We start from the raw sequence: 26,057 nt of genomic DNA, 5'->3' as shown, positions 1-26,057 counted from the left end.
GCCGGGGAGGGACTTCACACATGTGGAAAACGAATAACCATTGCGCTTGGCTGCTCCTCTCTCTGCTCGGGGGGCTTTTCTGGGACAGCACAAATCTGCGCTTGCGGGAAGACACCTGCACCCCCTTAGATTTAGTATTTCCCAGAGTTGAGGCTCGAGTATTAAAGTTGTAGCGTGCAGTTATTTTCGCCGGAGTTGTAATCATGTTAGGCAGCGGAAAGTCGGCGGCTCCAAGTCCCAGGGAGCAGAAGAGTAAAGGGGACGAGAAGACGATGGACCCCATCAGGAGGCTCGGTAAGGAAACATCCAAACTTTTCAGCTCCTTTCTGTTGCTGCAGGTGGTGACTGTGTGCTCCAGCCTAAGATATATAAAACATATTGTGATATCTGAAGTGTTGAGTGTTTTCCTTGTGGTAGTTTCTCCTTGAGACTGTTGATATGAACTTATGTGAGTACAGTGGTCTTAATCACACTTAATGTAACAGTTCAGCTGATATCTGTTTTGTTTTTGAAGTGATAAAGACGCTTTTATTTTGGTATTTTCCACAGTCAGTGTTATTAGAATAATTGCTATGAGGCTGCCAGTGTTGCATCCTTTTAAATACATGCTGGGAATACTTAGTGTCCCTTGTTACTACTTGTTAGGATTGTTTGTGTGCTCATACAGGACTGTGTTTACTGTCTGGCCATGTGCTTGTGACCTATACTTGCCTGGTTGTATCCAAAAATCAAGTAATAGAGTGAGCATAAGACAGATGTCCAGTATATTTTTTCTAAGATGACAGTTTGCTGGTAATCAGCATGATAATGACACATCAGGACAGTGTGTGTGGGGGGGTGTAGGAAGTTGAAGTGATCATGTGTTTATGAAGAGCTGATCACACTCACCAGTGCACCAGCCCACTTGTGTGATTCAGGCTCCTCACCATGCCCACCTCAGCATATACTGGCTCCCAGCCCAGCACTGATGGGCTGCTGCCCCTTCGCACAAGCCCTCACAGCTCATGGTCACACCTCGCCCCAAAATAGACACCTGCTGAGCAGGACAAAGCACCTGTCAGACTCTCTGAGAAGACGCTGGATGTATGGAAATCTGGTCCACAGATGATGCTGACATTTGACCTATATATGCTGCACAAATGTAAACCATGCTTGCAGCCGATAACACTGTTAAATGATGTATATTCTTAACAGCATGCAATCAAGAATTGAAAGTTGTATAGAAACTATACTGACAATGGTATTTGAGGCATTTAAAATATATGCAAGACAATAATTGTAACTATTTTATTGTGGAATTATAGTTACAAGTATGCAGTATTTCCCTGCACAAAGTTTCCAAAAAACAAACAACTAATCACTTTTTAAAATCAAAAATAACTTGATGATAGCTGATTACCTAATCCTGTTCTGGTAACATGTCACCAGTGTTTATTTTAGGATTCAGGTAACTAAATCCTGCTCCATACATTCAATTCCTGATCACTGAACTCCTGATTTTCCATGTTTTCACAGCTGTGTGTGTGTGCAGGGGTCCAGGCCGTGGCATTGACACAGCAGACCATGTTGAAACTCTGACACTATGTGGACTCTTGTTGAAGCATTACTGATGTTTGAGTTGTGACACTGTATCTCTGTGCCCGAAAATGTAATACGCAACTGTCAACTCTATATTTGAGCATCCCGCTAATGCTGAATAATGAAGCCAGTGAGGTCACCACCCACCCCCTCCGCCTGCTCAGCCCCGACCCCTTACTGCCATGTGTCGTCATAAATCAGTCAGGTGGCCTTCAACCCAGCAAGTCCCAGCAGTTTCTTAATCTTTACTTACATCAGATGGAAAACACACCATATAGTTTGCTCATGTACCAGAATGGAATGAGGAGAGTTCAGAGGTTTTGTGTCATGTGGTGTGTGTCACAGGACTCATCCTACTTGTTTGTCTAATGATTCCTGCCTTCAACAGATAAAGTTTTCTGTGAAGTTGGGGTCTGTTAGTTTTGAGATAATCTATGTTTGAATCAGACAGACGCACACATGGATAAATATACTCTCAGCCACAGACGTCCCCTGGGGCGGGGGTTGTGGATTTGGTTTCAGAGAGAGTCCGAGGTTGTCGGCGGTGTTGTTAACTCTGGAACTCTGTGGAGCTGTGACAGTGTAACACACCAATTAGTGTATTGTGGGAACAAGCAGGAATCACACAAACAGAATCCATAAATTCAAGAAATGTAAGAATCCTAAATTTAAATTTAGAGTTTGGGCTGAGGTTATGAGTTCACAGGTTGCACCTACTGGCTGAGTTTGTGAGCTGTACTTAGTCAACATCTGTTGTCGTGTTAAAAATATCTTCAGAATGAATGAATCCTTTTTATTGTGTCATGCATACAAATGACACACCTACATCGACTTACAAGTCATAACACATTCATATGAGACCAGATCCAGAATGCTGCATTTCCATTTTCAAACACTACTGCAAAGACCAATGAAAGTGAAAGTAAAGACCAGCCCCAGGTTCACTTTCATATGGCATTTTTCCTCACTATGTTTACATTTTTTTCAGCACTGTATCTCTTGGATGCCTGCTGTTTATGGTCCGTTGCTACCTTTTTTATAAAGCCCTGACTTCTGAGCACTGTGGGGTTACACACCCATACACATACCGAACACAGAAAATAAGAAGAAAATACAGGCAGGAAACAGAGTCTGCAGAAAAATACACCACCACCCACTGAGGGCGTGTATGAGTGATGATTGAGAAGGATTACTTCTGTATGAGTCTGTACATTGTTTTTTTCAGAGAATCCTGCATAGTTTATCTTTAAAATTGCCTGTGAACATTGGGCTGCAACAATTAGTCGACTAATCGATGACTAATTGACTGTTAGAATAATCAGTGACTATTTTAGTAGTTGACTAATCAGTTTGAGTCATTTTTCATAGAAAAGTACCATAAAAGTACCCCATAATACTCTTATTGCAGCTTCTTACGCAGCTTTACACACTCTCCCATGACGGTGAACTAAAACCCTTTGGCTTGAGTACAAAACAAGACATCAGATGACTTAATTTTGGGGTTTGGGAGAGACAGACCGACATTTTTCAACATTTTAACACATTTTTCGGTAAAATGATTAGTCGACTAATCGAAGAAATAATCGACAGATTAGTCGACAATGAAAATAATCGTTAGTTGCAGCCCCAGTGAACATGATGTTGACTGGTGTAATGTTTCTGCAGGTAAGTGTGCTACAGAAAGTGGTGCATTACTTCCCAAATAAGTTCATCTGAATGGCTGTTATTGGCATACAGTTTGTTCATAAGAGGTCTAGAGTTGTTGTGATGCCGATACCAGTATAGGAAATGCCTCCAATACTGCCTAAAATCCTCGTTTAGGTAACCTTGAGTGTCCACATTTATGCACCAATCTGATACTGTTATTAATAAACTGTAAAGATGTTTTACACCCAGATAAAATGGTGGTTTTTGATTCTTCTTTACCCCTCTCAAACTGTAACCTACACAAAGAGCTGCGCTGTGCAGCCACTGGCAACTATTGTTGTGTAGTGGTGAAGAAGAATTGATTTCCAAAAGTAGCGTAACGTTAGCTATTAGCAAAATGTTAGCGATTTGGCAGTTTTTTATCCTGTAAAGTCTCACCAGTTTAGGGTTTAACCTGAGATAGTAATCATTTCACATCCATACCATATAGTGGCATACAGCTGTTTTAGCAGTGTTATCAAATTGGTACTCTGTATTGGCTGGTGAAAAAATGGTATCAGAACATCTCTAGAGAGGTCTGGCAGGAATTAGATCATGGACCTTCATATTTACATTCATAAATCATTGATGTTTGACATTTGTGTAATCATAATTCTGCAGAAATCAGAATTAATGCTGATAAAATTGTTCATATTGCCTTCTTTTCCAGGCTTTAGTCAAGAAAAAGTCTTTTTTTTTTGATAATCTGTACACCAGAATACTTAAATCCTCATGATATCAACAATCCAAAAGAAACTGGGACTCAGCTTCCACTTTTCATACAGTCTGGTTTCCTGCTGAATATTTATTAATCTGCCACCCTCAGTAGCCGCAGGAGAAATCCCAGCGACTCAAGATCTTTGGCTTCGAGATAAGTGAGGCATGTCTCATGATTCAGAGCTGTATGAGTGCTCAATATGCATATATGTTCTTAATTTATGTTTTGACAAGATAATTCACCTTTTTTAATGTTATTAAAGATGCTAAAAACCAAAGTACAGATATTAAGGTTGTGATTGCGGATTAAAATCAATCTGTTAGCTCAGCTGCACACAACAAATTCATCCTCGCCGTGTTTATGGACTCCTCCCTGTGTTCATATCCTGCTTATTAATGTGTAAATGAATGATGTAGCATTCATTATGAATAACAAAGAGAATGTAAAATCTGGGCGCTGCATATTTTCAGCTGAATACAAAGCGGCTGCATGTGCTTTCATGTTCCACTGTGTGCTGTCCAAAAAGCCATTGGCAGTAATTCTGGATTTCCAAATAATGCTCGGTTTGTTTCTCATCCTTTTTCTGGGGAATCTGTTTTCAGATCAGCTGCTGTGAGTCACAACTCATTTTTTTAGTTGATCTCCCCTCAGATCATCCCCTAACTCTGGATATTATAATTTTCATTAAAAGCTGGACCTCGTGTTAAGAGGTGTCCTACTTGCTGCCCGACCCGTCTCGTGGGGACAGCTGTGGTGCCAAATTTTAGAAAATTGAATTGACTCGTCACCCGTATCACATCAACAACACCCCAACTTGTCTATCTTTAAGCAAGTGTAGAATCCTCGCTAGCTGGCTCTCGTGACAGTTGTTATGCTGAGAGAAATGTGAACCGTGTCCCAGGAGGAGTTGGTATGTGGGCTTGAGTGAAGAGGACTCATGCAGACACAATCTATTACTGACCAGCTGATATGGTTATTTTCTTTCTGATCCTCCTTTCGGTTTGAAGGCGCTCCTGCTGCTCACAGTGTCGACACACCCTCAGAGACATATTCCTTATAGGATTGATTTGAATGTTTATTTTCTCACAGCTGATCCAGCAGTGTTTCTTTGTCTCTTTTAGCCAGATTTTCTCACATGGATCTTGAAGTGATTCAACTGTTTTACAAGTGTTTTGCCCTCTGTTGGTCTGTCGATTAGCAGGTCCACAACTTTGGTCCGGACAGTCATAGTCCTCTGTGGATAGGTCTACATCCTTGGGACTTTGATGACTGCCCGACTTTTCCTCCAGCTCCACCAGCGGCATAAAAAAACTTTCCTGTGAATTATAACAACATTGAGGCTACCAGAATGGACCGGCGCCAATTTTTATCTCAACAATTGTTCTAGAGATATTCTATGTCATGAGATTTAGTGCACACAGTTGACCTTTCCACCACAGGATGATCACTTTTTGGTCACCTACCCACCTTTGGATTTTGACCACATACCTCCAAGACTATTGACATTGCCATCAGCCTCAGCTGTACTTTTGGTTAATAGCAAGTTAGCAATTGTTAGCATGATAACAGAACAAAGATGGTAAACATTAGACCTGTAGGCCAAACACATGGTTTGAATGCACTTAGATAAACCACCTTGGATAAAAGTGTCAGCTGAATAAATGTAATGCAATGCAACCTGGGAAACATAAGCATGTTAACATCAAGCGTGTTTGCACGTTAATGTTAGCTTTTAGCTCAAAACACAACTCTGCAAAGTGACAGAGCTGCAAGTGTGGCAACATTTCATCTAGCACCATTATCAAGCCACTGTTTTTATTTGTCAGTATTTTTTTTTAAATCTATGACATTCCCATCAGGTGTAGCTGTAGGCCTATTTTGTGTTAAGTGCTACTTAGCAAACATTAGCATGCAATTGTGCTAAACTGATATGCTTCGAATGCTGACACTATAGCTTAGCTAGCTATGGCCTTAGCTTTCTTTCCCCTCCAATGTTGCTAATTCTGCTGCTTTTCTAATTTCTGTGCGTTTTCGAAATGCTTGCATCAAAGTGGTTGCTAGACAGTCGGCATGCAGGGACTTAACCATCTGATGAAGTGGATGTCAACCAGATTTTCTGCAGGAGACGATGAAAAGAAAGCACAATTCATCCATCCGGCCTAAAGAATCATGCCCATCCCTCCATTTACACCCTTATAAAGAGACTCTCAGGAGCGTTTAGTGTATCAAAATGTCAATGTGCTTTTGTTTAACCGAAGTGAGGATTGGCCAATACTTGCAGGCTTGTGCTCACTCGTTCTGCTCTGCGGTTAGATATTAAAACGATGCAGGTAGAAAAGCAAGAATGTGGTTGAGGCTGAAGGGGCAGTAATAAAAGGTGAAGCAGCGGGTTGAGAGAGAGGCAGTTAAGGCTGTGTGGGCAGCTTAGCGTGGTCAATGACCTGCAGTTAATCAGGCCCGTGTGCCCTGCTTGTGGGAATGCCTCGCATGTAGTAACAGCTTGGGAAAACAGGGTTGTTATGGACGGAGGGCTGGTGGGGGGACTTCTTTGTGTTCGACCCTGATGGGGAGAGATCTTCGGCTGCACCCACTTTGTTTTGAGTAGGGGGGGAGGGAGCTGAGGGCAGTTTCTGTTGTGCTGTAGCTTTGGGGGCCCTGCGAGGAACTCCAGCCATTTGGCACTGACAGTATGAGGACTGTGATTTAAGGGAAAGTTATGCCAACTGTGGCTGGACAAATTTTTCGAGGTGAGCAAAAGAGACTAAATCTCAAAGAATAACTTGACAAGAATGAGCGTTTGTTTGGACTTTTTCTTTGAACAGTCCTGAAAGAGAGGAATGCTCTGTGAGAGGCCCCATTTATCCCTGCAAAGGATGCAATGAGGCATAGCTGGATTGGCTTTATTAAAAGATGTACTGTAAAGCTGTAGTTGCATAATGTTGTCATAGTGAGGTACAAGCCTAACTTAACCTTTAAAAACTAAACTGTCAGTTGATTTTAGTGGTAAATTTTAATTTTTACACCCATTTCGTGAAAGGTAAATTTGCATTATGCAGAACTTATGAACCAGTTTTAGTCTGAATGTCTGACATTTTCAGGGCCTCCCAGAATTTCAGGGCCTTTAACACGTCCTCCCCTTCCTTTTGATAAATCTAAGATAGCTGCTATCAATTAATAGCAAAAAACTGTATTCACTCAACTCAATAAGAAACAGCAACTTCATTTCGTAATTTCGTAAAACACACTCTTCATACCAGAATAAATAGTTGTTGAAATATTAACAAAAAGTTGAGTACATTTTATTTAATTTTCCATCTCACTCATGCAAACATGTCTACGCCACAGTATTGGATTGCACCCCGAGCCCTCCGTGGGTCTGGCATGTTTGAACTATTGTGTAAACACTCCTTGCATGTCCTTTCAACTTCAACCCTGCAGTCCGAAATCCTTCTTAGCTTTAGACAAGAGCTGCAGCTAACAATTTTATTCATTCTCAGTTATTTTGACAGTTATTTTGCTTGATTAATCATCTCAATGTTTGGGTATAGATTGTCAGAGAAAAATAAAAAAGCCTGTCACAGCTTCTCAGAGGCCAGCAGGACAAATTTTGTTCAACCAAAAGGCCAAACCCCAAATATGTTAATGTGTACAATCAAAATCCTCACAAATAAGAAGCATAATGTTTAACCAGTTATCATGTGTTGGTGATTAATTCTCTGTTAATTGAATAACGGATAAATTGACTGATTGTGTCAGCTCTACTTTAGTCCTTATCTCATTAAGATGTAATCAGAGCCAGCTCATGTTGAAATGCCTTATTGCTTGAAGAGTCTTATCTCGTACAAGCACTTGGTTTTGTCATTGATCATAAAACTTCTCTTGTTAGTTTTTACAAGATATACTGTGGCACATGCACTAAACTGCAGGACATTGTTTTCCTCTCACATGACTGGACTTTATCTTACTGTCAACTCTCAACATACACCTGTATGTAGGGCAGGGGGACATATCAATATCTTATCCATGTTGTGATATGAGACTAGGTATTGTCTTAGATTTTGGATATCGTAATATCGAACTGTTGTCTTTTCCTGGTTTTAAAGGCTTCATTACAGTAAAGTGATGGACTTTAACAGAACGTATCAGAGTGTTCCAGCTCTTCTGTTATTTGCTTTTACCCACTTACACACTTTACTGATGATTATTTATCATAAATCCCATCATGACTAGGCTAGTCCAATGGTTTTCAAACTTTTTGTGTCCAAGGCAATCAAAGGCCAAGCCAAAATCTCAAGGCACACCTGCATTTATATCTGTGCACAACAGCATCTATAAAATGTGTCATCACTCTTATCACGACATAAGACAATAAAAATAAATTCTTTTTCTTTTGTCTTTTGGGGGTAGCTCGTCTTTCCTGGTGCTTTGTTTGAATTTGCTCCGTACAATAAAGCAATGCATTGTCCCACTCATGGCTTTCACCTTTTAAATGTTATCATCCCTTACACTGGCTGCCAGTCAGGGCTTTTGATGTGTCACACACTTGTGATCCCCATGCCTGAATGGTGACAAACAGGTTTCCAGCGAAGGTTTTTTAAGTCAAATTCAATTAAATTACATTCTTAGCTATAGTTTGCCTCTTTATGAGGAAATGGGTGTGCACAAGATACTAATACAGTCAATTAAAAATTCATTCATGACTTTTGTATTGGCCCAGTTCAACATTGCAATGGTAATGTGTGGTTGTCACAAAATCCCACAGCACACTGGATTGGCATTAACAGTGTGCTGTGGAGCACCATTTGAGAACCACTGGGCTAGTCAAACCTACAATATTGTTCCAGTATCATTCCCCCTCAAGATTTAGGACATGTGCATTTGTCTTCCTCCAAAAAACATGGAAGTAGTAATAAATTGGTGCATAAAAATTCCCCAGAATGCAGGAAATTAAATGTTTGATGCTCAAAGGCTGCCAGGGTTCAGTTCCAGCCTGAGGCCCTTTGCTGCATGCTATCCCCTCTCTCTTCTTCCCCCTTTCCTGTCACTTTCCATCTGTACTAACAATGAAAGGCAAAACCCCTAAAAAACAATCTAAGACATATTGTGATATTTGATTTTCTCCATATTGCCCAGCCCAACTTGTATTGTGTTTCCCCTACGTCCTTACATCGCCTTCCAGCTTTCATCTTTTATTTCCCTCTGTGACACGCCCGGTTCCTTTCAGTACTCACAACAAATAGTATCACATGCCTCCATTCTGAGGTTCTGCATTGGTTTTAGCTCCTTGATGAATTTTCCATATGATGGTATTAGCAAGGGAGAACTACTATGAACAGTGCAGGCCAGGTAAACACTGTCTGTTGGGCTGCTTCTGCCCCAAGAGAGACATAAATCTGCAAATTATCATGGCTGAATCACATCTCAGCATTCGATCTCTCTCGGCTTTACTCTTAAAGTATGTTGTTCATTTTCATAAAGTCTAGACTAGAAGAAAACGCACAGAAAAACTTGATAAAACACTTTTCAAGACAGCTATTCTCAGCAAATTGAAACCTTCAGCACAGGTAATTTCCTCCCAGGTTTGTATATCAAACACAGCCTTGGGGTTAGGGTATAAGCAGAAGAGTGTTGACTGTATATGTAAGGTCGGCTTGACAAATGCAGTCAGCAAGGTCTTTTTTTCTTTGAGATATTGCTGTTGTATGAGAGTTAATCATTTCTAAAAGCTACATCCACCGCCAAGCTTTTTAAAAAGACACATTTTGTGAAGTGCCACTTTGCTTTTAACACTTTTTTGAGCTGCCCTGTTGAAACACTGTAAAAGAAGATGCATTAGAAAGTGTTCTTTATTCATTTTATCACACTCATTAATCATTTGTTTGGATCTTTGGCCTCTTTGATCCATGCTTGCAAATAGGAACACAGAGGTGGGATCTTTTACAGATGGATAAGGACTGATTGCTGATTGAAGAGCTGTAAGCCTGTATGTCGTCACAAAACCAAGACGCACTCAACTTGCTGATAACACAACATCAAACTGAATCACAGTTTATTTTTACATTAAAACTTCCTGTTTTGTTTTGTGTGTGTTTCCATTTTTTGTGCTCCAGGGTTGCTGGAGAATGACGACATACGTTTGATGATGCAGGGCTCCAACATGACGAAAGTTCGCTCCTCGAGGTGGCAGAAGAGCCGAAACCTGCGGCTGCTGGAAGATGGACTCACTGTGTGGTGTGAATCCACCAAGAGCTCTCGTAAAGCCAAAGCCCAGCAGACGTGTAAGCGCTGCTGCAACTTGGCTTCATGATCAGGGAGAGCAGGAAAGGAGACGCACGGAGACGTGTGTGTGTGTGTGTGTGTGTGTGTGTGTGTGTGGGCTTGCTTGAGCAGACTAATCATCAGGAGGGAGGATTTAAGGTGGAAAAGAGTCAAAGGACCAAGAGTTAATTATCAGAAGTGAGGAGGGTTAAGGAGGAAAATAAGCTCTGAAAGTTAGAGCGCTCATGAATAAGAATTGGTCTTGAGAGAGGAAACTTAAGCGAGATCAGATTAGAGGAAAAGGGCTTTGCCTGGAAGGAAACTTATCTACAAGGCAGTAATCTAGAGACACACCAGCAGGCCTTCCTCGTCCAGCCCAGTACAAACTGGGATGTGCGTCAGCGCACTCATTCAGCCAGCTTATTGTTCAGAGCTGTTGAGCTGTTTCATCTTGGCTCCATCTCATGCCCTCTCCTCCACTTTGCTTTATTAAAAGAGCTGTTTATTTCCATGGTGAGTGAGGAGAGTAATTGTGGGCTCTGAAATCTAGCTAAACAATAATCATGTGTAATTTATGTACTGATTCATAAACCTGGACTCCCATAGAGTCAGGTACACTCACTCACAGTCACTTCTGCTTTGCTAAGCTGCTGTGTAAAGTCACAGATTAGTGGCTGCCATGAGCTCGCTGATGCACCCACAATGCACAGAAAATACTCAAAAATGCATTTCCAGGTTACTTAGACTGAGCTATAGATGTCACTCTGGGCTGCTTTTAGTACTTTCAAAACCAGTATCCTGGTAGACTTAGACTGAGGTCTGCATGGCTAGATAAGATTAAGTGGCAAACTGACATTTTATGTGTATTTTTTTGGGTGGACTGACCCTTTAAATATCCACCTACTGGTTGACTGGGGTGCCTGTGTTACGTAAGATGGATCTGACACTTGGTAGTGAAATTCCTTTTTAGGTGAAATGTTATTTCTGCTGACAACGTGTATTGGACGGAGCCATAACCCAAACACGAGTGCAAGATAGCAGTGAACTTTGCAAATGGAAAGAAAAGGGTGAAACAATGCAAAACTGTAATCATCAAACTAAAGGCACGTATACTCTCAGTAAGGAAGCACTAAAAGAACCTGATGCGCATGAGGCATGCACATGAAAAAAGATACTTAGTTGTATTTAGCGTAGGCGCAGTTCCTGTTTACTCTGACTTTTCACAAACAAAACAAGAGGGGTAAACATGAAGCTGTACAGACTGACAGGTACCTCGTTGATTGGACAGTTTTGTTGTCCTGCATCACCAGGACCCACGTGGGGAAATCAAATTCTGGTGACTGACAGAAGTTTTTGCAGCACTTAAATGCTTTTATCTTTACATTTATGTTCTTTGGTGTCACAAAGAGCTCAAGAAGAAATAACTGATCATAAGCCTCAATTATAAGATCGCTTTCCAAAAGATTTTATGATCAGCAGATGAATAAATTAGTAGTTTGGCTTTTGAAATAATCCTAAAATCACATATATGCTACCATAAAATCATGTGGTTGGTTCTTTTGCTTTCACACCATAAAGGAACTGCAAGAGATACTTTATTCTAGATACTGATTGGGGTAATAATCATAAAAATATTCATATAAATGCTGAGAAGATGGTGTTTTTTAGAGAGCAATATTAGCTCTTCTAATCTCAGCAGAGGTATTTGACCTGCCTCATATTGACACAGGAAAGTATTTAAACAAAGAGATTAGACTCTGTAGAGAATGCCAAAGTGCAGGTGTGTATTCAGCCTTAAATCTGCTTTACATGTCACTTTTTTTTGGAGTTGAATCTTCTCCTGGAATGCATGTTTACTTCACATGACTGGGGGATGAATCTTTCTCACCCAAGTTTATTTTCTTCCTTGTTGCTTGACCTTTAGCTCTCCCACCTTGTCTCTGTTTGTGCACCTCTCCGCTGTTTGCACTCTCCGTCCTGATGTTGAAATGCAGTTTAATGCTAGCCTTACAGACAGGGTGGGTGGCAGGGCAGGTTTGTGGGTCAGCGGGTGGTGAAGGCTGTCTTGATAGTGCTGCAGCACCTCCAGAAATAGCTGCAGAGTGGTCGTGTTGCACCGTCTAACACTCCTTACAATGATGATGACAAGCAGTGTGAGAACAGGATGGCCTCTTCAGCGGGCAGATACTGATAATGCCACACTGGCAGCCTGCTGGGGACCATATCTCTGTGTGTCTAAGTGTGCGTTTGCATGAATCCGAGATGAAGGATTGGCTCGGCTCCTCTTTTCCGAGCTCCAGGCGGTTCTCCAGGTCCATTGTGATCTGGCGCCTGTAGTTCAGTGCTGCGTCTGATGCACAAAAAAGCACTTGGCATTAGAATACAACACTTAACACTTCTGCTGTTCCTTTCTAAACCACACACACACATTCATGTCACTTTCATCATGTCTCTGGGATAACCACAAAAGAGGAATGTGGAGTAATTTTGAAGAGGTGGACGGCGGAGGCTTTATGACCTCCAGCAAGAGAATGAGGCCATTGTCGGGGCAGACACTGCTTATTCCCTAACTGAGTGATCGCCACGCAGCAGGCATCCCAGAGCAGAAATAGATGAGCTCCTGTGCTGAATAAAGTTGTTGTGTTAGGATCAGCTAGACTAGCCTTTGTGTGTGTGTGTGTGTGTGTGTGTGTGTGTGTGTGTGTGTGTGTTTGGCTGTCTTTTCTGGGCAGAAAGTGTTGCCCAGACTTGCCAGAGCTCTGCAAATATGAGATAAACAGATGACATAAAATTGTCAACCTGGCCTGTGACTCCTTCGACAGAATCATACCCAGATTAAAGGGGGGAAAGTAGAAAGATGTTTTTACCACCACTTTGGTCCAGAGTAAAATATCTTAATAATTATTGGCTAGATTGCAGTGACATTTGGTGCACACATTAATCGTACCCAGAGGATGGATCATTCTGACTTTGGTAATCCCCTGACTTTTCCACTAGCACCCAGAGCAAATCAACTTTTTCACTTGTCCTGGGAAATATCTCAACATTTACAGCATGTATTGGCACATCATATTAGACCTTCTAGATTCCCAGAAAATAAATTGAACGCATCTAGGTGATTTCCCGGTTTCTTAATTAGCACCATCATCAGTGTTTCTAATACCTTGGTTTAGGGCAAGCAACAACCTTGGCTGAAAAATAAAGCCAATGCACAAGTGTTAAAAACTGTAGTTCTTCTAATGGCCATTTGAGGCTGGCTCCAGAAGCGTGTCAATCCCCACTGACCACCATGTTAAAATGTCTTATCTTTACAGCAGAAATGAACATGTTTACAGCCTGGTACAAAAAATGGTTTTGGACTTTATAGCCAATTTCCCTCTTCATGACAACTGTTCAGAGGGTGAACTTTTATATAACTCATCCCTTTACACAGCTAACACAGCTTCACAACATGGCTGCAGTTAACCACTAATAAACCTATAAGAAGGCTGCTCTTTGACTTTCAGCATGAAGAGCACAAACTGAGGATGCAGCTTTCACTTGCATGCCAGTTCGGGTGCTGTAAAAGTCAAATTGCAGGTTAAAATTATCCTGTTGAGACGTATGTGAAGTGTGTGTTATATTTTACAATCCTGTTGCTATGACACACTGCTTGGATTTATGCATCCCTAAAAACACTCCACATTTGACCTTTAGCTGCTTCGCTCCTCGTGTTGTTGTAATCTCCTGGCTGTGTTTACTCAACAAGAACTTTTTCTTCCTCTCTCCTTTCTCAGTTGCAGTGACAGAGGTGGAGTGTGTGCGTGAGGGCTGCCAGTCCGAGGCGCTGAGGGCGCTGTCTGGGTCGGTGCCGGACAGCCAGTGCTTCACAGTGGTCTTCAGAGGAGCCAGGAAGAGCCTGGACCTGCTGTGCCCATGCGAGGATGAGGCTCGGCGCTGGGTGCGAGGGCTCCGCACTTTAAAGGAGCACGTGGCCAACATGAGTCAGAAGCAAAAACTGGACCAATATCCTACCCAATTTCCAATATGCCAGAATAAATATAGTGTAGCTGACGCAGCATTGCTATGGTGACTGACTCTGCTGTCACATGTGCCATCCCACGTCCACAGCATAGCTAAGATGAGCAGTAATGACTAGATAAAAAAGCCTTGCCTAAAAATAGTGCGACTATCACTGTTAATTGCAAACCCTCATACCCAGAGGATAATATGACTGTAGGTGTCAGGTATAACACTAACATCATCTCTGCTTCTCTTTTAATCTATTTATAGCTCCCTGAACATAAAAATCATCAGGGCAATTATCTTGTTTAGGATTTCTTGTTATCTAATTCATCATGTTTCATACTGTAGTCTCTCAGCAGCCTGCGTGATGTTTATCTTAAATGGTGTAATGAGTATGTGTGGGCTTTCTGTGTTACAGTTTGCACAACTGCACACTCAGGTGACAACAAACTATTATTAGTCTCTTGTTGCTATCGACTCTTTAGTGCAGGTACATTAGATTACATTCACTTGGCAGATGCTTTTGTCTAAAGTGATTTACAATAATTGGCTTCGACCTGAAAACATTATTTACATGTAGTTGCATCTCTCCCAACAAACACCTAAGAGCTGGTTCCCTGGAGATTTTAAGGCGACAGCTGAATTGAAGAAGGTAACAAATCAGACAATGTTGACATCATAGATTTGTTTAAATATACAGTCTATGGTTGAAATGAACAAAAGTTGGATTATGCCTGCCAGTGTACACTCAGTTGCCAGTTTATTAGTTACCTAACCACTGACTCTTTCTTACCACCGACCCCTTACTCCCAAGCGGCACAATATGAGGAGCAGGACTGCAGCAGCAGAGAGACAGACAAAACAATCTGATAATCTTTATTTTTTGGCTTTCTCTCTCTCTCTCTTTTTTTTTTTTTTACGTAATCACCCTGATGTCGAATTTATTTTTTATTTCGAAAATGATAAATGTCATATTTCCTAAAATAGTCTGCCTTTTTAAATTGTGCTTCATCTTAAATTTAAATAGTTCATCATTATGATAATAAATGATGATGGTTGACTGTTTTGGTGCCCCCTCCAGCGTTTGATACCCTACGCACAGTGTACGTGGCGGCGCTGTTTTGGTCTGCACATTATGAAGACAACAACAGCCTCAATTGATAAACTGCAGTCTCTAGATTTTAGTCTGCTTTATTCCTTAACCCTCCACACCTGGATCCGAGGCTACCTGAAGCGAGCGGACCAGAACCAGGACGGCAAGATGAGCTACGACGAGGTCAAACGGCTGCTCCAGATGATCAACATTGACCTGAGTGAGCAGTATGCCCGCTGTTTATTCAAGGTCAGGGTCATGATGTGTACGCTGTGTGCGTTTGTAGCACCTGTAAAATATCATCAGTGGATGTAATTTACATGAGCTGAATGCTGAAAGCATTAATTGTGAGAAGAGAGGGGATAACTGCACAGAGATGCAGAGCTGTTGATAGTTTTGCCAGTGTCAGTTTACTGGGACACCCTGGAGTCTAGAGTCTGTGTTCAATTACCAAGCCAGCAGCAAGCCAACCGCCAGCCCCGCTCTTCATCTTTACCCCCTCCTTCTTGTCTTCCCCACAACAAATCAAGAGCCAGTTATTTCTTTATTATGGGGCATTACTGCCTGCTATGTCCCTCAGCTCTCTATTACAGCTCAACTGTTGGTTTTTATGCTCCGTCCCGATGCAGCTTACAGCACTGACCCTCCTCGGAGAACCCTATAGCGTACACAGCTGGGTTGAATTATTATGAAGATGCTTTCCCCACAGGGATTCTGAAGCACTCCCAAAATAAAAGTACTGTGTTTGATATGTGTCTCTGCATGTGTTTTTATTGTTTGTCTTTTTTAACTGATCCCTATCCCCATGTATTCCAGAGGTGCGACCGATCTGGTGATAATCGCCTGGATCATACAGAGATCGAGGAGTTCTGCAGGGAGCTGCTGCGACGGCCCGAGCTGGACGCTGTGTTCAGACACTATTCAAGTAATGGTTGTGTGCTCGCCACCGCTGAGCTGCGAGACTTCCTGGGAGACCAAGGAGAAGACGCCTCTCTGAGTCATGCTCAGAGTCTCATACTCACCTATGAGCTCAACGACTGGGGTAGGTTCTAAAAGCAGTCATTAAAGGCTTTAAAGGATAATCCCACAATGTTTTCATGTAAACATCGTGGATGTTTCTTTTGATGCAGTGACAAAACAGTGATTTAGTTTATGTCTATGAAACCCCTTGCTATTCTAAACACTGAGGCAGAATCCTCTGCGGCACAGTAATGTGATGCACTTTATGTTTCCAGCAGTGAAATTGATTTATTTCGAGGAAGAAGACATTTTAGGAGGTAGTTGCAGTAGTATGAGCAATAAAAGCTGCCATGGCTAGAATGAAAAATAACAGAATGCCACACGCTCAGAACTCAGAAGAAGAAAGGCCCGAAAGTACAATGGCAGACAAGGGCAAACACACTACAATGGCCCAAAACATTTCCATTACAAGAAAAGTGTTGCAGCACTAAAAAAACAACCACAAACACACTGCAAATACACAAACGAAAAATAAATTCAACAGAAAACGCTGCTACTATAGCCAGAACAACAGAGGTTCTCCACTCTCCAGGCCTCCAGGGGGCGCGTGAAGTGAACAGCTTGATTTACGACTCAAAAAGCATTTGTCTCAGCTGCGTTGGCTGCGGGCCCCTGGACCCGGATCTTCTGCATTGTGGGGCCCAAAGAGTAAGGGCCTCCTCTAACTAGAATGGGGATGAAATGATTTACTTGTAACTTTGTAGACTTTCAGTGTGTTTTTGGACCGAATGGATCAAATCTTTGTAGTGAGACAAGTCATTCCATGGGATGATGCTCAAAAAAATGTATCCACTGATTTACAGTCCCTCTCACAGAGTAAGTCTATGGGAAAAAGTCATCTTTCGTGCCATGGCATCATGTGACAGACCCATAAGTTGCAATTCCATGGCCTCTATGTAAAATTGGCTTCAAAGCCTGGCGCTGTTCCTGGGGAGTTGAGAGAGACCACACAAGAGAGTAAGTTTGTTTTTGAAATGGGAAGAAAAGTGGAGTTAAGAGGCGACATAAAAAGGTACATATGCTTTTTTCCATTTGGTCTTAGTAAAGACGTAGTTTTATATGTTGCCTCTTCACTCCACTTTTACTCATTTCGAAAACAAACACACTTTGTCATTTGGTCTCTCTCTTTCTGGAGTTGAAAATCAAGCTATTCCTTCCAGCGTTCACCCTGGAGGCCTTGACAACTTTTGTTGTGTTGACTAGATATGCAGCGTTTGCACCGTTTCTGTATTTGCAACGTGTTTGCCGATAATGCATCTTATTTGGCTTCCTGCCATTAGTCATCTTTCATTTGCAACATGTTTCTGTTGCACTTGTGTTGGATATTCATATCTGTTCCTGAATTGGCATCGTTTCTAAATCTGCAGCACGTTTCTCCTGGATGTGTTTTAGGCTGTTGTAGCATGTTTGCCCCTGTCAACCCCTGTATAAAGCAGCAGATTCATGAATAAATAAAAAAGTAAACACTAAAAACCAATATTCTCAATGTCGATCATATGGACTGTTGACTTGAGCAATGGTGCATTTTGTTTATTATGAATTTGACTTTTTATTTGTACGTGGAAAGATGTGTTTCTCGTCTGGAGACCAGATGACTGTCTGGTTTCAGAAAGAGAGAATCCGTGTGTCATAAATAACTGTGATTTTTATGAGTAGTTTCCAAAATAAAGCAGTTTATATAACACAATGATTCCAACACTGTTTGACTGCTAAGTGAAGAGCAGGGCAGAAACATCACAATACTGACAGCTTAAAATTATTGTCAAAATAAATAATATAAGAGGTCAGGGTATGTTTTACCTAGATTATTTAGCTCAATGTGTGTGAGTAGGAGGCTGTGATTCAGTGTAAACCTTCTCTTGTCCTAGCTTGTTGTACCCACTCCTAATATATGTTGTGTAAACCCGTTAATTTAACTCACACCAGTTTTGCTGATACACAAACTAAAAGATCCTTTAAACACTTTGCTGTTTATTGCAGCTCAGAAGAACCAGTTCATGACCCAGAATGGTTTCACCATGTACATGCTGTCCGTGGAGAATGATGTGGTTAACCCTGACCATGCCAGAGTCTACCAGGACATGAGCCACCCTTTGGCCCACTACTTCATCTCCTCTTCACACAACACTTACCTTACCAAGGACCAAGTCACCAGCGCCAGCAGCACCGAGCCATACATCAGGTATTCAGACAGAGACTCGTAAAACATCTTCAACATATTTTAGCATTTTCAAAACCTATTTAGATGTCTTTATGATCTCGCTGTGGTGGGAGATTAAGTGTGTCTCCTTCTGGCAGGGCTCTGAATCAGGGCTGTCGCTGTGTGGAGCTGGACTGCTGGGATGGAGATAAAGGTGAACCTGTCATCTACCATGGCCACACTCTCACCTCCAAAGTGCCCTTCAAGGAGGTCATCGAAACCATCAACCAGTACGCCTTCAAGGTGATTTGATGGTGTAAACCCTCAGCTTTGAAAGTATGCTCGCTGCTTTTTGTTACTGCCGTGGATGGGTTACTGAATGGCCTACTAGGCCCAGAGGGGCCAAAGTGTTTTGGGCCCTCGTGGCCTTCACCTGCAAAATGAGACTCAAATTAACACGTACTGACCTGATAGAGCCCCAGAATGACTACAAAGAGACACAAAACAAGTACGAAGAGATCCAAAATAACCAAAAAGACTACAAAAAGGCACAAAACAACCACAAAGTAACTACAAAGACATGCAAAATGACCACAAACAGACACAAAACAACTACAGTGACACAAAACGACTTCGAAGAGACACAAAGTGACTACAACGAAACACAAACCAATCACAAAGTGACTACAAAGAGACACAAAATAAACAAAAAGACACAAGAAATGATTCAAAAAAGACACAAAACAAGCACAAAGTGACTACAAAATGATATAAAATGACTACAAAGAGATAGAAAATACAAAAAGATACATTTGGACTACCAAAAGATCTAAAACAACAACAACAAACGGGGGAAATCATCACAGAGTCTGTGTGTCTTGCTCCTACAGAGGAAAAGTGGTGGGGCCTTTTGCATATCTGTGCCCAGGGGCCCACTGTCTCATAATCCACCCATAGTCACTGCTAATGAAATAAGTGGGCAGTCAGTAAGACTTGTTTCTTTCACAGCCTGCTGCGCTTCTTGTGGTTGCATACTTGGCTCTGAGGCAACCCTGTGGCATTTTGGTTTTGACATACTTCACCATAACAGTGCTATGCCCTGCATTTCTATCACATGATATAACTGCATTTTAATGACTTTTTTCTTGTGTTTCTCCCTGCAGGCGTCCCCATACCCTTTAATCCTGTCCTTGGAGAACCACTGTTCTGTGGAGCAGCAGGCTGTTATGGCCAAACACCTCCGCACCATCCTGGGCAGCAAACTGCTCACCCAACCACTTCGTGCCCAGTCGCAAAAGGATCTGCCTTCTCCTGAGGTGCAACACATACACACAGTTGGATCCTTTTCCAGAGACCTCTGGCTGTCTGGTTTTCTAATGAAGTAATTTGTTCCAATGACCTTTGCTGCAGGAGCTGAAGGGGCGCATTCTGATAAAAGGGAAGAAGCACAATCCCCACCTGGGCCAGCTGGGCAAGAATGGAAGCTGTGCCAGCTTCTCCTCAAGCTCCGAAGATGAATTTGCAAGCAGCAATAAGAACACACCTAAGAAGGATCCAGCAAAGGTCAGAACAGAAAGACTTGTCATTAAGCCAGAGAAGCTCTTCAGTGAACTTTTTCGATAATCTGCCAATTTTCTTTTATGTTTGCATTTGCCCTTTCCAGGTCTGTCCTAAACTGAGCCCAGAGCTATCAGAGCTGGTGGTGTACTGCACAAGTGTCCCCTTCCGCGGGTTTGAAAATGCATCTGAAAAACCTCCAAATGAAATGTCCTCCTTTTCCGAAAGTGAAGCCCTCAGGCTCATCAAAGACTCGGGTACAACGGTGGCGATAATTGCATTTTGACATTACAGAGAGAAAGTCAAAAAGATTTTCTGACGTTGCTTTTCTGCAGCTGATTCTACACAAAATATAATCAGCCTCCAGTGTATCATGGCATGTGGTTTTCTTCTTTTCATTCACAGGGAAGCTTTTTGTGAGACACAACAGCAGGCAGCTGAGCCGGATCTACCCCTCCGGCCAGCGCCTCCAATCATCCAACTATGATCCTCAGGAAATGTGGAACGGTGGCTGCCAGATGGGTTAGTACTCCAGACTAGAAGCTTGGATGCTGTTCTGATGGCAGCAAATTAAGGCAATTCATTTGGAAAACATTATGTGGTCAGTAAGTGCCAAGGAAGTGTTATACTGACTCTCATTTCTGCAAATTGCTGCTACAACACAACACATTGATGTCACCCGCTTTTGGGTGACATAGGATTGCAACAAATGATTATTTTCATTGTGGATTAATCTGTTGATTACTTTCTCGATTAATTGATTAGTTGTTTGATCTGTAAGATGTCAGATACTGGTGAAAAATGATTGCCAAAGCCCAAACAACATCCTTAAAGGTTTTATTTTGTCCACAACCCAAAGACATTTGGTTTACTCTCAAACTAGAATATATTCACATTTAAGAAGCTGGAAACAGAATTCTGATTTTATTTTTCTTAAAAAATGAGTCAAACCAATTAAACTATTATTAAATTAGTTGACAATCAAATCAATAGTTGACAGCTACTCAATTGATAAATCGTTGCAGCTTTACTGGCGTGTGATCAGGCTTGCTGCGTTACTGACCCCGCTTTCTCTCCCGTGCAGTGGCTCTGAACTTCCAGACCCCCGGGGAGCAAATGGACCTGAACCAAGGTCGCTTCCTCCCCAATGGTCGCTGTGGATACATTCTTAAACCAGACTTCCTGTGCAGCCTCACGTCCAACTTTAACCCTGAGAACACGGGCGGAGGCCCCGGTCACATCCCCACCCAGCTAACAATACGAGTGAGTGGTAACCTATTGACTAATAATGTTACAGCAAATTCTGTTTAGTTGACTAAAGTCCACCCTTAATGATGGTCATAGTTAGTCATTTGACAAACTGCAATACAATTTTGATAGACGCCATTCATCCAGATTAATTCTCTTCATATATGGTTGCACTTTATTTACCTAATATTGTCATTTTGTTTCTCCACAATGTAATACTATTGTTCTATTGTACTATTGTTGTTTCTGTCTATTGTGCATACAGTAGTGATTTTATGTTCGTTGTACAAGTGGTATCCTTCCTTTGTCCCTTCCTAAGATTTCTTCCTTTTTCTTATTAAAGGGATAGTATGGAATTGTATGAGGTGCTTATCCACAGTCAGTGTATTACCTACAGTAGATGTCTGTTAGCACGCCCACAGTTTGGAGAAGCTTCAGGGATGCCGACACAGAAGCGAAGCAATGTACTGCTGTGGATGGGGGCCAGCAGCAGAAAGTATTTTAGCCGCCTTAAAAAAGTCGCACTTAAAAAAAATGTATGACAGGTGTTAAAGTGTATGCTGTATTGAGAGTATTCTCAATGCTGCACTTTTCTGTGAGACAGCCAGTTCTGACAGGAAGCTGTTAACGGCTTCCATTCCCTATCTATGCTCTCGTTAAAGCGACCAGACTCCACTGACAAAAACAGTAACTTTGGCTCACTGAACATGAAGGCTACTGGTCTACCACTGCCCATAGCTGTCAAGTCTCCCGTTTTGGCCGGGAAACTGCCGTATTTTACCCCTCTTTCCTGCCGTCCTCCCGTATTAGTATTTTCCCGTAAATCTCCCGCATTATAATATAATTTAAAAAAAACCAAAACATTCCTCTGACTCTCCAAACTGAACTCTGTCACTAGCCTCGCGAGGTTAGTGTCGACAGCGGGTCTGGTTGACAAGTGGTTATTTTAGATTTCCTGTACACCCAGGGATGGGCTTTGCTATGGGCAATGTGGGCAACCGCCCAGGGTGCAATCTATGTGAGGCAACACAAAAAAAACAAACAAAAAACCCCCCAAAACTCGCCAGTTTTCTAGACTACCGCTCATTTCCACGTCAAGTTAGTGGAGTGGGCGCTGGGGCACCCCTATTATCACGTTTCAACCAGCAGCAGAAAGGAAAGGCGAATCCTGGCGGTTGTGGGTTGAACAGGGGTCACAGACAGATATACGGTGGGGGCTCATAGTGCTCTGTGTCGCAAGATAACGGCTTACTGGTGACAGAGAAGTCCGACTCCAGGTCCAGTAATTTCCACTTTCGTCGGTGTTATGACTGCCCAGTAGTACCTGGACAACCGAGCCGTGGCGGCACACAGGTATGTGGCGTGTCAGAGGAGAAACGAGCCATTCACATTTCTCTCACTGTGGCACATAACGGCCCACAAACCTCACCACACTTTAGGGACTGTTCTTTACTTATGGAGGGACGGTCAGGGGAGGAGGGTGGCTGGTTGATTTTTTATTTATTTATTTTTTTATTTTATTTTGATCCCCGGGTGCCGAAAAATTTCCCTTATTTTCAAATCCAAAACTTGACAGGTATGCCTCTGCCTCGATCAAGTAGTTAGTGTTATCGTGTGACTTTGGTAAATCTGAATTAACTACTCTGAATGCCAAAGTCACACCATAACTCAAAAAGCCAACTGATCGAGGCAGCCTTAGTCGCAGCAGCTGCTGTGTTTAGCTATGTTAAATCACTGTTTTTCTCACTGGAGTCTGGCTTTGAAGAGAGCGATATAACAGCTTCAGTTCCATCAGAAACTGCTGTCTGAAAAAAATCTAAATACAGCATATACTGAACTAATACTGATTCATTTTTAGGTGGCTAAAATATGTTTTGCTCCTGCCCTGTCCACAGCAGTATGTTGCTTTGCTTCTGTGTCAGTACTCCTGTCTGCTTGCTTCAATCTGGTGGCATGCTGACCACTATCTACTGTGGGTAATACACTGACTATCGATACGTCACTCATACAACCCCGCTTCAAAAATCGGAACTACCCATTTATGTTTTTTTTCTGAAATGCGGTTCTAAAGACGGAGGGTGTCGCATGCCACATATGTTGTGAGGCATTTTTGTGATTTTGGGCTTTACAACCCATCAGAATTTGACATTTGATATGAAAACTGACTTCTTACACTTTGCTTGTCAGATAATATCTGCACAGCAGCTGCCAAAAATCAACACAGAGAAGGCCAGCTCCATTGTGGACCCGCAGGTGGTGGTGGAAATTCATGGCGTATCTATTGATAATGCAAAGCAAAAAACCCACCGCATTGACAACAATGGTAATTCTGAGATGCCACAATTCACTTAAAAAACACAAAAACAACAGAGTGTAAATCTTATATTATTACCTGTATGAATGTTTAAAGCAGAGGAATAATACTGTATTTTTATGCTGAACTGTTATAGCTGTGAAAGAATGTTTCGCTGTTGTGCTTTGTGTCCATTATTGTCGTATTTTGTAATGACTTAAATGCAGAAGGCCACAGATGACAGCAGCACAAATCCTTTTCCTGCCTAACGCCATGATTAGTTTGTTTGAAAGCGACCATCCTGGATGATGTATTTACAGCTCTTGTGCGCCCTCTACAGGTTTCAACCCGCGATGGGACTGCACGCTGAGCTTCCAGCTGCAGGTCCCTGAACTGGTCCTGGTGCGCTTTGTAGTGGAGGACCATGATCACACTGCCAAAAATGACTTTGTGGGGCAGTTCACTTTACCTTTTACAAGCCTACGAACAGGTGCTCATAAAGATACCCTGTGCATATTATAAAGCAGCCATCACTGAGGCATGCTGTTGCTAATGTGTGTCATATACTCTTTCTTCACAGGTTATCGCCATGTTCATTTATTAAAGGCAGATGGTTCCAGTCTTTCCCCCGGCACGCTCTTCATCCATGTCAAAGTGACCCGCAGAGGAGTTCCCATCAAAACCGTGTCCGAGCGCATGGCCATTGCCAAAGGCAAGGCATGACGGGCATCTGAACTAAACGGAAAGCTGCATTTTCTGACAACAAAGGACTTTGGAAAAGGAGCTCTGAATGTGAGCAGAAAGAGACGGCTGCTGCTGCCAGCCCGTCTCACAGCCCAGACCTCAAGTGGTCCAATTTACACTGAGCCACTTCCCAATGCAGGAGGAAAGATGTCGTTTATCAGAGATGAAGAAGAGTGCTGGCTCTTAGCAAATGAATTGCCTCGGGCCGGATAATGAGTCCATGATACACTGTGGGAGTATCTGGTCTTGTCAGCTCTGAGTGCTCTGGAAACAGGGCACTGTGGATTGCGGTTCATGAAATACACCAATTTGGGACTCGTTACCAAATTAATTTCAGTGTTTTTATCTCTCATGTGTAGGCGGTTATCGACTGAGTCAAGATGTGTCATTTCATCCTTTTGTATTTTTGATTTTAGAAATATTCTAAGATTTTTCCATTAAGTATTTGGCCTGACCTAAAGACTGAGGATTGTATAACAAAACAATAACTATAATGATAATAATAATAGTACTTACTTAACTAAGGCTGTCTCATAAGTGCTATTAGTAGGATTTCAAGCATGTATATCAAAAAATGACAAATATTATTGTTTTGTATTATTGTTTCAGCACTCATCGTGATGTAATACAACTTAAATAGTGTTTTGTAGTTTGTCCACGAAGGTTTAATACATAATGAGAGCCTTTTATTTCAGTTAGTCTTATTATATACTCCTGGCACTTTTCATTTCTCTCAGGAGAGAGAGATTTTATGACAGTATATTTCCACAACTTACAAATGAACTTGAAATATAAACAGTATTAACTTGCCGATTGATATTTACTTATACTCTTAAAATTTCAAATCTTATTTCAATTTTGCATTTCCATGTGAAGTTTTTATGTGTTTGAATATTAATGATACTTACTTGAAGGCTCCTTTGCCTCTTTTCTATTTTGTGTAATTATGTTTGTTGCCAACTCTTGTCCTTACCTTCACATCTAGAAAAGTGTGGTTAAACACTAATTGCAACAATTTAATACAACCACCAATTACTGTAAGCTACAGTAAATCACTTAATACTCTTAAAAGGAGCTTCCCTGTTAATAAAATGGTGCCGTAATGAAAGGTGCTGCACATGGATTACTGTAATTACAGTGTATATGATCAGAATGGGTTTCAGCAGCATGTAACAAATGTGAAGTATGACTTTGCAGTGTTAACGCCAATGTTGTGTGAATGGGAGCTGGTATTATGTGTGCAAGAGAAAATACAGTTTTCATAAAAGCACTAATAACACATTGTTGTGTGAGCCTTTTTTGTTGTTTTTGCATATCAAGAGACAGACAGAATATGTGTATGTGTGTGTGCAGAGGGGCGCAGGAACCACTCCAGGGTTGAGTGCCACAGACAGGTAAGGACGTCAGCAAGCACTGCGAGAGGTACACATTGTTGGTTTTAATATTTTTGTGGGTTTGATCACAAGAAAATGAAGAATATTGCTTTCTTAGAAAGTAGAAATACTGCTTTTTATAACATATGCAAATGTTCGGTAGTGGAATGTAACGAAGCACATTTACTCAAGTTCAAGTACTTGTTCTTTACTTGAGTATTTCCATTTTCTACATCTTTATACTTCCACACCACTACATCTCAGAGGCATTTTTTTTATTTACTATTTGTGTGACAGCTGTAGTTACTTTTCAGATTACAAATTTTAATGCAACACACACAATA

At 41.7% G+C, this 26,057-nt stretch overlaps 1 protein-coding gene across 1 annotated transcript; it reads left to right on the top strand.

Moving 5' to 3' along the window:
- plcd3a (phospholipase C, delta 3a) lies at window positions 1-25,619 on the top strand. Its single transcript, XM_049561681.1, has 15 exons — window positions 1-294; window positions 10,093-10,260; window positions 14,017-14,245; window positions 15,458-15,587; window positions 16,155-16,380; window positions 18,339-18,540; window positions 18,657-18,801; window positions 19,662-19,814; window positions 19,909-20,061; window positions 20,162-20,312; window positions 20,461-20,577; window positions 21,140-21,318; window positions 23,491-23,626; window positions 23,937-24,086; window positions 24,177-25,619. The coding sequence occupies exons 1-15, from the start codon at window positions 204-206 to the stop codon at window positions 24,317-24,319; spliced, it is 2,373 nt and encodes a 790-aa protein (XP_049417638.1). The 5' UTR covers window positions 1-203; the 3' UTR covers window positions 24,320-25,619.
- The last annotated feature ends 438 nt before the right edge of the window (window positions 25,620-26,057 follow it).

The sequence above is a fragment of the Epinephelus fuscoguttatus genome, linkage group LG19 (assembly GCF_011397635.1).
Source record: "Epinephelus fuscoguttatus linkage group LG19, E.fuscoguttatus.final_Chr_v1".
Lineage (NCBI taxonomy): Eukaryota > Metazoa > Chordata > Actinopteri > Perciformes > Serranidae > Epinephelus > Epinephelus fuscoguttatus.
Note: the sequence above shows the minus strand (reverse complement) of the source record. Positions and strands in the feature narration are given on the sequence as shown.

What these genes read in the sequence shown, in the direction of transcription:
- plcd3a (XM_049561681.1), top strand. Translation starts at nt 204, where the DNA reads ATGTTAGGCAGCGGAAAGTCGGCGGCTCCAAGTCCCAGGGAGCAGAAG. An exon ending in CTAAGAAGGATCCAGCAAAG is followed by an intron (nt 20,062 to 20,161) that starts GTCAGAACAGAA and finishes TGCCCTTTCCAG; the next exon opens with GTCTGTCCTAAACTGAGCCC. An exon ending in TTTTACAAGCCTACGAACAG is followed by an intron (nt 24,087 to 24,176) that starts GTGCTCATAAAG and finishes CTTTCTTCACAG; the next exon opens with GTTATCGCCATGTTCATTTA.